This window comes from Nasonia vitripennis, assembly GCF_009193385.2.
Source record: "Nasonia vitripennis strain AsymCx chromosome 5 unlocalized genomic scaffold, Nvit_psr_1.1 chr5_random0005, whole genome shotgun sequence".
NCBI lineage: Eukaryota > Metazoa > Arthropoda > Insecta > Hymenoptera > Pteromalidae > Nasonia > Nasonia vitripennis.
In genome coordinates, this window is record NW_022279656.1 from 778,286 (window position 1) to 791,491 (window position 13,206).

General features: G+C 37.2%; 1 protein-coding gene across 2 annotated transcripts in view; it reads right to left on the bottom strand.

The window, feature by feature from the left end:
• The window catches only part of LOC116417902, a 114,679-nt gene that overhangs the window by 63,300 nt on the left and 38,173 nt on the right, over positions 1-13,206 (bottom strand). For both annotated transcript variants that reach the window (XM_031933046.2, XM_031933045.2), the window contains one exon: positions 11,072-11,227. In XM_031933046.2, the coding sequence (XP_031788906.1) occupies positions 11,072-11,199 (128 nt within the window). In that variant the 5' untranslated portion in view covers positions 11,200-11,227. The remainder of the gene's footprint in view (positions 1-11,071; positions 11,228-13,206) is intronic.

The following is a 13,206-nucleotide window of genomic DNA, read 5'->3' on the forward strand; positions in this document are numbered from 1 at the left end:
AAATCGACACCGTGATTCACGGAAAATCTGTAAGCTCGTCTTCAACTTCACGAGCCTTTACCGCTCAAGTTCGACGATGATCCCGTCCCCTGCAATGCCGACCTCCACATCTATGGTTGTTCGACTCGTAATTCAGCCTCTTTAACTATATGCTCTCTCCAAGACCTTATACCCTTGTTTCTTCGAAATAAGTCGACAATGAACGACAAGGTCTTCCTGTTTCTTTGGTTACAGCGGTATCGGTTAGTCCTCACATATTAGTGCAGTAGGGTTCGCCTCAATTGGCGAGCGCCGCAACGACGACTGCCGGAGATGCTCCGACAACCAGCAAATGACACTTGGCGCTCAATACCATCAAGCCGAAAACGGCGCGTTAGACAAGGAGTTTATGACGGAACGTCTAATCCAGTTTGAGGACAAGGAGGAGGCGATAGACGTCACGAGGAGCCGACGCGGCCCCCATAGATTGGCAATGTCGGAAGTCCAACCAACCTAAAGCTTAGCATATCTGTGACATCCGGCCACAAATCCAAGCCTACCGCTGCTATCCGCCAGCATCATCAAGACTCTCACGCCCTAGATGATCTAGGTTGCTCAATAACAACAGCAGCAGGTCCTCAAAGACAAGATACGCAAGATAATAAGGCTCTCGAGAAGTCGTAGTTATTCTGAACTTTAATTAAACGGAAATCGGTTTGAAAAACACCTTTTAGAAGGTAAAATGTTGGCAACTATAAGTTTGGAATCCACCCTAGCAGAAAATAAGCCAATAGATGATTATGGTTGGCCAACGAACCTGCTAAAACCATCACTTTGGCCAACAGTTTACCGTTGGTAAGCATTTCTACATAAATATACGCTAATGAATGTGGTGAAATGAGTTTTATATATGTCAACCCTGGTAGAAATGAATCTAAGAACAGGCTAGTAACTGGACAGTTCTTAGGATTTAACCTAGTTACTACCTAATAAATGGCCAGTTCTTACGGTCATTTCTACCAGGGAACCATCAAGCACTAAAGTTCAGCAGGTGAGATCAGCTAACTAGTGGTTATTAAAAAAAAGCTTACAATTTTCAAAAATATTATTTTAATGCACACTTGCCGTCCCGTCATCTTATAGTTTATCGATGAAACATTCGAATTGTTATTATTAAGGTGTGAATCTGTTAAATCATATTAAAATTACATTTTTATTATTATAATCTGAAAGGAGCTTTATTGTAAAAATCTTTAAATATATCCGTGAAAATTTATAGCAAAGAAAAAATCTCAAGCCAAATTTAATGATTTGCAAAAATAATAAGTATTTTTGGAATCATATTGGCTTTATGATTCTTCTTTTACCATAATCTTTTGAGTATGGGTGAAATGTTTTATTGAATTTCTTTGTTTTCATAAAAAGGCGATAAATGTGCATATTTGTGTGAGGAATGATCGTTAAGTAATCAATAAGTTGTTTTAAGTCAGTAAATATCGTAGACTTTTAGACGACGGGACGGCAAGCGTGCATTAAAATATTTTTGAAAATTGTAACCTTTTTTTTAATAACTACTAGTCAGCTGATCTCACCTGCTGAACTTTAATGCTTTATGCTTGACATATATAAAATTGATTTCACTACATTTATTAGCGTATATTTATGCATATAGAAATGCTTACCAACGGTAAACTGTTGGCCAAAGTGACGGTTTTAGCAGGTTCTTTGGCCAACCATAATCGACTGTTGGCTTATTTTCTGCTAGAGTGGATTCCAAACTTATAGTTGCCAACATTTTACCTTCTAAAAGGTGTTTTTTAAACCTATATTATTTAACTTATAAATTTAAAATTATCTTTGTATTATATTTAACTTAAATTAAAGAGTTCAATGTTACTAACTTAAATTTTTATATTAGTTCACAATTAAATTTATAGTATTAACTAATAAATAGATAGAACTGACATAGTAACTATGATAAACGCGCCATAATATGGCAACAGATCCCGTGTTAAGTATATTAGAAAACCGAGTTTATACAATCACAATGTCATATATTTGTTGTATGTCTCTAAAAACAAATCGAAGCAGTTCAATTAACATGATATCTACATCTATATGATATCGTTCCTTTTTTAAGTTAATTTGTCTTATCGTCAGATCTTGATGTAAAGATCATCTAAGAAACTATGACCGTCGTCACGAATAGTTCGCAATTTCCTCATTTATCGTCTATAGTGATGTTATAGTTCTGTCTTGACGTCAAATTTAGTCCTTTTTATCTGGTGTTTCGTCCGTCGTAAATGAAATGTAATCACTTTGGTATTGTGTTTAATACATCACATAGCATCAAAATAAATATATTTTTACAATAACTACATAATATTATTCAATAACAATACATTCTCCAAATTTAATTTAAATATAAATAATAAGTATTATGCTTTAATGTTATGATGTAATTACTTCTGATTTAAAAATAAAATTATATTTTTATAATAATGGTATGTTATTTGATCATTGTTTCTGTTTCATATTTCTATTATTATAAATTTGTGGATTATATATATATTTAAAACTTAAATCAATGTTCAAATCGAACGATCGAGCGTTAGCGAGTGAGTTTCTAGCTAGTTATTATTAATTTTGCAATGAAATAATGATTGTTATAATCTGCTATGTATAATCTATTTACAATTTATTCGATGTATACAATGCATAAATTACAATTTAGTAAAATTTGCTTACTGAAATTTTAGCGATTTCATTTTCAGGATAATTAGTGATTGAATAATCAATTTAACTTGGCGGCAAAAATTTAGAAAATTTAAAATTGGAAAAAAATTAAAGCATAAATGCCAAAAATTGAAAAAGAGAAATTATGGAACGAAACAATTTCTAAAACAAAAAGGTTGAATTGTAATATTAGGAAACATAAAAAGAAAGTATTTTTGTTTTCAATTTAAATTTAAAATCTATTATTTTGACTGTCATAGTTTTTTAATAATTTCAGTTTCGGAATTTTACCTTTTATTATTAAATCAATGCGTAATTTTCGTGTTTCAAATGTTTATTATTTAAAATGTTTACTTTTCCTCTGTTAGGAATTAACATTAGGAAAAAATATCTTAACAAAACTTTAATTTTATCACTGTTGCAATATATATTTTTACCGAACGACGTTAGGAGTGAGATTAATCGCGGCGCTAGTAATTAATTAAAAAGTTGCAATATCACCGGTAGAACAAAATTAAAACATAATGAATTGTAACAAAAAAATGATTTGATAAAATTTTTAAAAATAAATCGTTACCATGCTATTCTACGATTTCACTACTTCTTGTAGACATTAAAGATTTCCCAGTTAAATTAAACGATTTCAGAAAAACTCAATTTCAGGTATGTATTAATTATTGTCACTATTATATGAATTGTATTATAAACGTAAAAACAGATTTAAATCCTTATATCCTTCCCAAGGTTTTACCTCTGTACAAAGGTTTTTTTAGAGATAATAATTTTTCTAAATTTTTATTAATTATTTATTGATTCATTTCTGATTCCCTTAGAAGTAATTTCGGTTGAGTTTTGGTCAACTTCCGGTTTACTGCAACCTCTAAGAAGGGGTGGTTTTGGGGATAAAGTGAACTTATAGCCAGAGACTACCAGAGACATTTTCATATGATTTTAAATGTATATATATATACATGGTGGCGAAAGCAATATAAGTGACTTGCTGCTGCCAGCCACAGCAAGTTAGCACAAATTTTGTGGACGGCATGACAAAGTAGTGGTCGACAAAGACAAGCTTCAACCGTCCACAGGCTTACAGGATGCAGGCTCTGCAATAATATATTGTGATGATGCGAGTGCTTTTAATAAAAAGGAGTGATAAAAAAGTAAAAAGATTACAAGATTCACGAAGAAAGAGGAAATGAAAGGTTTAGTCAGAATATAGGTAAAAAGCCTTCAAAAAAATAAATACATAAACTGATATACTACAAGAGATCACTCTAATAGTAATAAAATTAAGAAATATAGATAGTGTGACCCTAAAGGACCGGAGAACCGGAGAAAAAGTGTTCATGCTTAATATAAAATTTACATAAGTAAACGCACTGTAAAAGAGGTTCAAATGAGATACGAATTACCAAGAGGTCACTCTAATAGTAATAAAATTAAGAAATATAAATAGTGTGACCCTGGAGGACCGGAGAACCGGAGAACCGAAGAAAAAGTGTTCATGCTTAATATAAAATTTACATTATAAAAAAATGTATTTTATATACTTTGGCCAAAGCATTTTTTTTCAATCCGACTCTGATTACGTTTGAAATATTTGAAAAATATTAAAAAATAGCTGAATAAAAAATTACAACTGTAACACTATAAAAAATTCACAAACACATCTCATTTCTGCAACATTAGACAAGATATGCCCACCTTGGATCGAAACTGATCCATCAAAAACCTCACCATCCGTCACTAACGAATTTTTTGATAAAGCATACGACTTTGCTGATTTGAACCCGACACTTGTCACTGAAAACCGCAAATCTTCTCCAGGTCCGGATAAAATAGATTATAAAATTATCAATAACCTTTCTATACAATATCACCTAATTTTGTTCTACATATTTAACGAAATCCATGCTTCGAAAATTTACCCCGACAGTTCGAGAAATTCGTACCTACACTTAATACCCAAATTTGACCGTAAAAGCCTTAGGCCTATAGCGTTAACTTCATCTATGTGCGAACTTTTTGAAGCTATGTATAAGAACTGCATGCAGTGGTGGGTCGAACACAATAGAATCAAACCCGACAGTCAGCACGGATTTCGAAAGGGACGCTCGTGTACCGACAGCTTGATGAACTCAAGCTTGAAGGGGGACGAAGCGTTCCTGGAAAGCAAACACGTTGTGGTGGCCTTTCTCGATAAGAAAGGTGCTTTCGATAAGATCAATATTGATATTTTGCTTGCCATACTTTCTAGGATAAGATTTTCTGACAGCATTACCGACTTTGTAAAATTTCTTACTCACGGTAGGTCCGTCCATGCTGACTGTATTGGCGATGATGACAGATTAGCTTGCAAAGGTGTCTCTGAAGGAGGTGATTTGAGGCCCCTTCTATACACAATATACGTTGCATCAATCGTGAACAATATACATAAATCGGTAACTATTTCTTAATTTGCAGATGATATTTGTTTATACGTAAAATCTAAATCAATCAAATGGGCTAAAAACACCATTGAGAAAGCAGTTTACACCATTGCAAATAATCTACTTACTTTTGGCTTAGAGCTAGCCCCAAAGAAGACTAAATTGATTTAATTCAACAAAAAACGTATCCCCCTTGGTGAAATACACATAACAGTTAAAGACTATAAAATAAAGTCATCTGAATCTGTCAAATTTCTAGGTGTTTATTTCAATTGGCTACTGTCTTTTGATTTTCATGTGAATCATCCGATCTCCAAGTGCAAAAAAGCTTCGAATATGATAAAATTTGTATGCGAAACTTGGTGAAGATCCGATCCCGAAACATTCGTAATATTTTATAAGAGCTTCGTTCTTTCTATCATAGATTACGGTAGCTTTGTTTACTGTCCCTTGAAAGCCAAAGCTTCGAGTAAGCTTAAAAAATTGCAAAATGAAGCAATTCGTACTGCGCTTCGATATTAAATTTTCACTCCCACGAACGTCCTCCATGCGGAATCCAAAATAGTTCCTATTGTTGACAGGGCTATATACCTCTGCCCAACTTATCTTTCTAAGGTAATGCCAAACATAAGCTCTACGACCTATAATTGTATCTTAGAATATTATAATACTCTTGTAAGAAAAAGTCTCTTACTCGCCTTAAAATTGTCGATAATTCTCGTTGTAAGTGGGATTATCCTTGTAAAGACATTAACCACCTTCTTTGGCAATGCCAGCTATACGATAATTATCGACAGGACTTTATCGATAAGTTAAAGAAGATTTAAATATTTTGCCATGCTAAGCGAAAGTCTTGTTATCCGTACCTAGTAACCCTGTGTGCCAAATCACGTACGATTTTTTACAAAAATGTTCACTAAAAATTTAATTATTATCACTTGTAAACAAATAATGTTGATTATATATTCTGTAAGCTGAAATGGGCTATAGAGCCATAAATGCTTAATAAATTAAAAAAAATAAATAAATAAATCTAATAGGCGTTCGCCCTGGGTATATTCTTCGAAACTCATTATACGGGGCGAGTGCCTAATAAACTCAATGTAATCACGGAAATATTCGGCAAAGTCACGAGAATCATCAGCATGCCTGGAAATTACGTTGGTTCTTCCTAACCATGTACTAGCCTGACTAAATCTGCTTGATCGTCAAAATTCTCGCATCAAAGCGTGGCAAAATAAATACACACTCGTATCGAGATCTAATCACAATAACCCAATTATTATCGAGAAAGGTTTAATTGACAAAACGCAATTAAATAATTCTAGATCGTACTAACGGTGATTTGAAAACGCAACTGAATCACACTATGGTTGCTAGTCACTCCAGATTTTAAGCAAATAATTATTATCGCATAAATTAACGTAATTGCGCTACAATAATTTTTTTTTATGACAAAGCGTGCTATCACTAGACGACTGACCAGCATAGAATTCTTGAATGAACTCTGCGGCGAATAAACACAAAAAAAGGAAAGATTAAATTATTCAAATCTCCGCGTTAAATTGCAAAAAAGTTTTCAAAACAATTTTACGCTTCCTCCGTCAAGCACAATAGGAAGTTCGACACGCATCAAACCGAGGCACATATTCATGAACACTAGTATGACCTATAATTTTACTTCATCCGACATACTTTATTAAATCAACAAAAATTACTCTAAATCTAAAATATACAAAAATAACCTTGCTCAACGCAAGCACTAGCACACGCAAATTCGCAACCGACGCCAAGATGGCCAACGCTTCGAATCACCACCAGGTGATAGCCGATGTGGCCTTACTGATACCTAGAAACTTGCGTAATTTAACTCGATGGACGCGACACGACAAAATAAATCTATCACGAATTTCTCTAGCTTACGATTTACGACGTGTAGTCGCAATCCGCGCTATTCACAATTTGTACACCCCACCGCGATGAAACACTATTTTCGAGATCACTCGCCGTAATCTTACTATTTGCCTTGATGTCGTGAGACGTCGACGAACAGGCTACTTACCGGGTTATCCTCCCTAGCGCGGCTGACTGCGCTCGGCTGATCTCTTTCGGGAGATCCTGGAGTCGAACTTGTCATCTCGTAAGCTTCTCTCGCAACATGTCGAGTCATAGTAAGCGAGTCGTGTTTTTAACTACAGTTAGCTTAGCACTCACTCGACTAAATTGAACGAATCGATGTTGCACTATTCGCGAATTCTCGGTCTAAATTATCTCAGTAAGTCGAATTTGGAGTGCAAAACGATGCGTTCGTGTCGAGCGGTAGACCACAAGTTATCTTAATATAGCCGTTTGGTCTTATTCTTTACAAATGAAGTGGCCTATAAGCCCCGTTTTCGCCCTCCTGGACGTTGATTGGAGCTCACCAATGTATAGCACTCTCTTTTTTGCGCGCACGTGGCGGAAACTCGGCTGCAGGTCTCACGCGCGTATATTAGGTCGCACGTATAATTGAGTAAAACAAAAGAGCATTCTCCTCTCTGGCGACGCCATTCTCTAGGTTATGCTCACGACTTGGCTATGCGCGCGCGGCGGGTGTGTGGTACTCTCTCTCTCTCTCTCTCTCTCTCTCTCTCTCTCTCTCTCTCTCTCTCTCTCTCCTAAAGATGCGGCGCTCTTGCTTTAGCGTGCGGTGTCGCTGTTCTTCTCTCTCGTACGTGTGCGGCGGTGACGCTCTCGCTCGTGTAGCATCACTGGTATCTTCTTTCTCGCACTCATGCTTCTCTTGCCGAGAGTGTCGTCTGCTGTCACCTGTTTCTTTGTAGCGCGCAGCCGTGCGTTCACTCTTACTTGAGAAATGAAAAAAGAAACGTTCCCTTGTTAGTTTGACAAATAATTATCACATCGCCTACCTCGGTGTCACTGAGTCGCGTTGAGATCTGTGGTCTACCTTCTTCATGTGGCGTAATATTTGCGTCACGCATCTACGCTACCTAAAGATCGTATTAGACAAACCGAAGAGTCCAAACCTAACGATTAATAGAGGTAAATGTGAATTCTATTGTGCGTCGGTAAGGTATCTAGGTTTTGTTATTAACAAGGAAGAAGTGAAGATTGAAACAGAGAAAATAGAATCCGTTAAGAATCACCCTCAACCGAGAACATTGCACTGGATAAGGCGTTGTATTGGAATGGCATCATAGTATCGACGCTTTATAAGAGATTTCGTGACAATCATCGAACCAATCACCTAATTACTTCATTAAAAATAGTCTCAAAAATGGAGCCTGATGCTAACGAATGCTTTTAACACACTGAAGGAATTATTAACTTCAGACCTCATCCTCATCAGACCGGATTTCGATCAAGCTTTTGCAATCCATACAGATGCAAGCATGGTAGGGCTCGAGGCAATTCTGACTCAGATGATCGATGAAACAAAGCACATGATCACGTACGCGAGTAGGACACTTTCAATTTCAGATAAAAATTATACAACCACTAAATTAGAATGCTTAGCAGTTGTGTCGGCTTGCGAAATATTATGCTGATACATGAATGGATCCCTATTTATGGTAATTACGGACCACAGTAGCCTACTGTGGTTACAACATTTAAAAAATCCTTAAGGAAGATAAGTAGATGGGCTATGCTACTGCTAGAACAAGGAATAAAGATAATATATAGGAAGGGGGCCTTGTATCAAGTCCCAGAAGCACTTTCTTGAATGTTTAAAGACACAACAGAAACGCTAGCTTCCATCGCAAAACAACCGACTGGGATAAGCTCTTGCTTGATTTGCATTTCGCTCGAACAACATTTCAATTGCCAAACACTCCTCTATGAGGGTAACGCGAGCCTTCTTTAATTTTGACCGTGAACTAATACCTCTGCATAGTTTGCGCAAAGAACTGAAAACAACAACCGACTTTAGCAGGAGAGACGTATCGACGTGGGTCAAGCTTATGCGACGACTCATGACTGGATCGCTTACAACCTAGAAACGGCACCCGATCAACAGGTCAAACATTCTTGGCGGGAAAGAACAAGTGGGTGAAAAACCGTGTTTAGTCGAATGCTGCCAAAAATGTTGTAGCTAAACTAGTAAACAAATTTAAGAGTTCATTCACGATCACGAAAGTAATATCATTACTAATTTACGAGCTACTACGCGAATATAGCGAAATGCTACCTCGCATACATATTTCTGACCTCAAAAAGTACACACCCAGAAGACAGATGGATAAGACAACAAAAAAAACGCAGTTTACTTTACTTAACCCCAGCAAAGCCCACTAACGCTGCTTTATATTTTCAGGTTTTATCTAGCTTCCTCACAACCACTTCAGCTTTTGTTCACACTTATTTACGCAGGCTATAAATCTTCGTCACACACACACACACACACACACACACACACACACATACACACAAACCAGCTTACGCATGCTCTACATCACTCACACTTGACCTAGAGAATAGGGACTACGAGTACGTCGTGCTCGATAGAAACAATGAGGAGAACGTCATTCCCCGCCATGTCGCTTTGCCGCTACCACCCCCACGAAGAAGGATGGGTCCATGAATTAGGAGTTCTATATCTCAGGAGAAGAGCCGCTTCTACGCCAACCACGCTCATAATCACAGGCTTAACCAAAGGCTGATGTCAGAGACCATGACAGACGTAATGCGATAATTCCAGACCACGACGTCCTGCGGGCATACGAACTCCTGGATCCACATATGGCAAAAATATATGACAGTTGAACTGAGTCAGAGCCAACCCTGTAAGACACAGCGCTCTACCTTGCCATGTCTGAACAAAGTCGAACCTCACTAGCCTGGTGACCACCTCAGCTACAGCATCGCCCTTACCGGCACCTGCACAAGTTAGTGCGACCCCTCTAATGGCATCATCAACAGTGGCACCAACACTACCTTAAAGCCGGAACTAGACCTAGCGTAATCAACGGTGCTGATACTAGTGTGGATTAGATAAACTGTGGACGGTAAAGAGGTGTCAACTCCATCCGGCGAAGAATGGCGTGCCAAGGGACCCTACGTGCCTTTCCGAGGATACAAAGTTCTGAGGGATCAACTGCCATCCTGGCAGTAGCCCTGACACCGACTCAACAAACGCGCTATCGTTCGACAGACACCGCTACCGCTCACACGCCAACACATACACACCCTCTCGCTCTCACTTATCGAGCCTTCACATACGACTGATCGCTATATACTTGTACACATTCAAAGCTCTCACCAAGCACACACAGTATACTCTTGTTACCCTCATGTGTAAGAGAGAGAAAGGATTAATGACAAATAAAAGTACTGGCCACTTGAGTTTTCCTTATTTAAGGATTATCACAAGCCTGTCATTCACTTTCACCTCCTTGCTTCAACGCACAAGTGCAAGACAGAGTATTTGGGCCAGAGATTCTCAAAACAAAACCAGTTGCAGCCAACGCCTGGCGAAACTACAGCAGAGGACAGTCGGGCCATAGGGGAGTCACTTGTTAACCCTCGGAGCAGTCACCAGATTATCCTCAGAAACGCAGTTGCAGCACAGCCCCTTTACCCCGGGAAAAAAGAGAGTTGTAATGTGGCAGATTTGACTGCACATTACAAGCGGGCGTACGGTACCATGCCGATAAGAAAGCGACCTTCTCTGGTAGCGCAACGTGAGCGAGACCGCAAGTAGACTCAAGAGTTGCGAGGTAGTTTGCCCGGCAGGCCTTCGGCGCCAGCCAAAACTACCGAGCAAGACATCGCTAACGACCATGTAATTGTTGGAGTCTTATATATATATATATATATATATATATATATATATATATATATATATATATATATATATATATATATATATATATTACAATTGTCAGATTATGTATTTTTAATATATTATTAGCACATCTCCTCACCTTAGTGATGCTGGAACCGAAATGCTGCCATAATTATAGTGATAGCTTCGAGTTTGCTCGCAGATAAAATTTTTTAATAACATGCAGTCCACAGTTGACCACATCAAATTTGGAGAAGACATTGCCATGCAACTATTGATGTTTTCAATGCCAACACTATAAAATAAATAGAATGAGTTGTTTAATAGTAAAGATCAGGTTAAATAGTAAGTTTAAAAGGCATAGCTATCTGATTGCTTTTTTACGTTAGCTTGTTTGGTACAAACAGGAATAAAAATTGATTCTTATCAGTATATTAATTTCAAATATTTAAAATATTCTAAATATAAATTGGAAATGCATAAATTTTCCCAGTACGTTGGTGGATGCACCGTTTGAATCTTGTGCGCAAGATTTGGTTTTGACTTAAACCGGAGACCTCCGGGACCCATTTACGTGAAACCTACCCCCTCGATCGAAGTCAAGACAACAACAAGATTACAGCGCAGCGAGTCTTTCGATTCCTTGTTACGTCGCTCTCCTAGTGTTAAGTCCTCCTCCCTTTCAAGCCTACCAATAAGACAAACGTATGGCGTTAAAATCAAGTTAACCACGACAATTGTCTTGGTTATTTTTACTGCTACAAAAGAATTGCAGATACAACAATAGTTTGTATTATTTGCGGTGCAGCGTACCACCCGAGCTGCTTGCCCTGGTTAAAATGTTGATAAGATTTTATGATTTTTTCAAATTACGTAATTCTTGATTTAATTTTTATATGTAATTTGTAACGTTACTTTGGCACGTATTAGCCCCTATTTTCCGCACAACCATCTACGTAGTAGCATCCATGCAGCCACCTATTTTAACAATTTTTAAGTATTTAAAAGTAATTTGAACTAAATATCCTCTATTATATTGAAATGTGTGGTAGTTTCTAACTATACGTTCACTTGATCCCCAAAACAACCGCTCCTTAGAGGTTCGGGTAAACCAGAAGTAGACCGGAAGTAAACCAGAAGTCGACCAGAAGTCGACCAGAAGTCAACCAGAAGTACACCGAAAGCCGACTGGAAATGATCCAAAAGTGAACCGGAAGTAAGAGGAAAAAATACAAAATGATCCGAAAGTGAAGAAAAATAACCAGCAATAAACTGGAAATATACTGAAAATGAACAGGAAGTGACCAAAATGATGTATATTTGCGGAAGTACTTGTAAGGGGTGAAAAGGAAATAAATCAATAATTAAAATTTTGAAAAGTTTGAAAAGTATTATTCATAAACTGTAAATAATGTTTAGGCCTTTCTCATACATAAATATATACATACATGCATATTTTAGTGTTGAAATATCAAAATATTTAAAATTATGTACAATTCTAAATGTATATAATACTAAAAATCACATCGCTAAAACTCATTTTCAAAAATGTACATTGTAACGCCCCGTACAAGCTCCGCAAAGAACTATACAGAATAAAAACTAAAATTTATTGAATACATTTTTAGATTTTACGTGAGTATCGCGCTCCCCCATTTTCAACTAGGATAAGTCCGCGCTACAGCTGACAGCACAAGTTCAGCAGCGCCACGAGCCAACGAGCGGCGGTAGCAGCAACACCGAAAGAAGAAGGACAGCGCGCAACACACCATGTATATATGTATATAGAAGCGGCGAGCGCAGCGGCGCAAGAGAAGGAGAAGCGGTGGCGGCGGTGTAGCGCGCATATTATAAATTATTTGTATGAATGGGTTTTGTACATAGGTGTGAATGTCTGTGTGAAAGTGTGTATGTGAAAGTATTTTCGGCGGCACGATCCCCGCTCGCTCCGAGGCCTATAAAAGGACCAGCACGGCCAGTATGAGCTCTTATGCCTTGAGCAGGCAAAAGACTTAGAATATTTTCAAATATTTCTACAGTTATAAAAATTTCGAGTTAGGCACGATATCGCATCATAAAGCGTATCAGTCCTACACTTAGAAAAATTCTAATTCTTGTCAAAATAACTTAGAAAAATTTCGTTACATAATTTAAACTTGTAAAATTTCGAATAAGATCAGATAACGCAAAATTAAGAGTATCTACATAAAATCTCTTCTTGTAACAATACAATTCAAATCACATTACGCAACTTAAACGCGTATCTGTTTATTT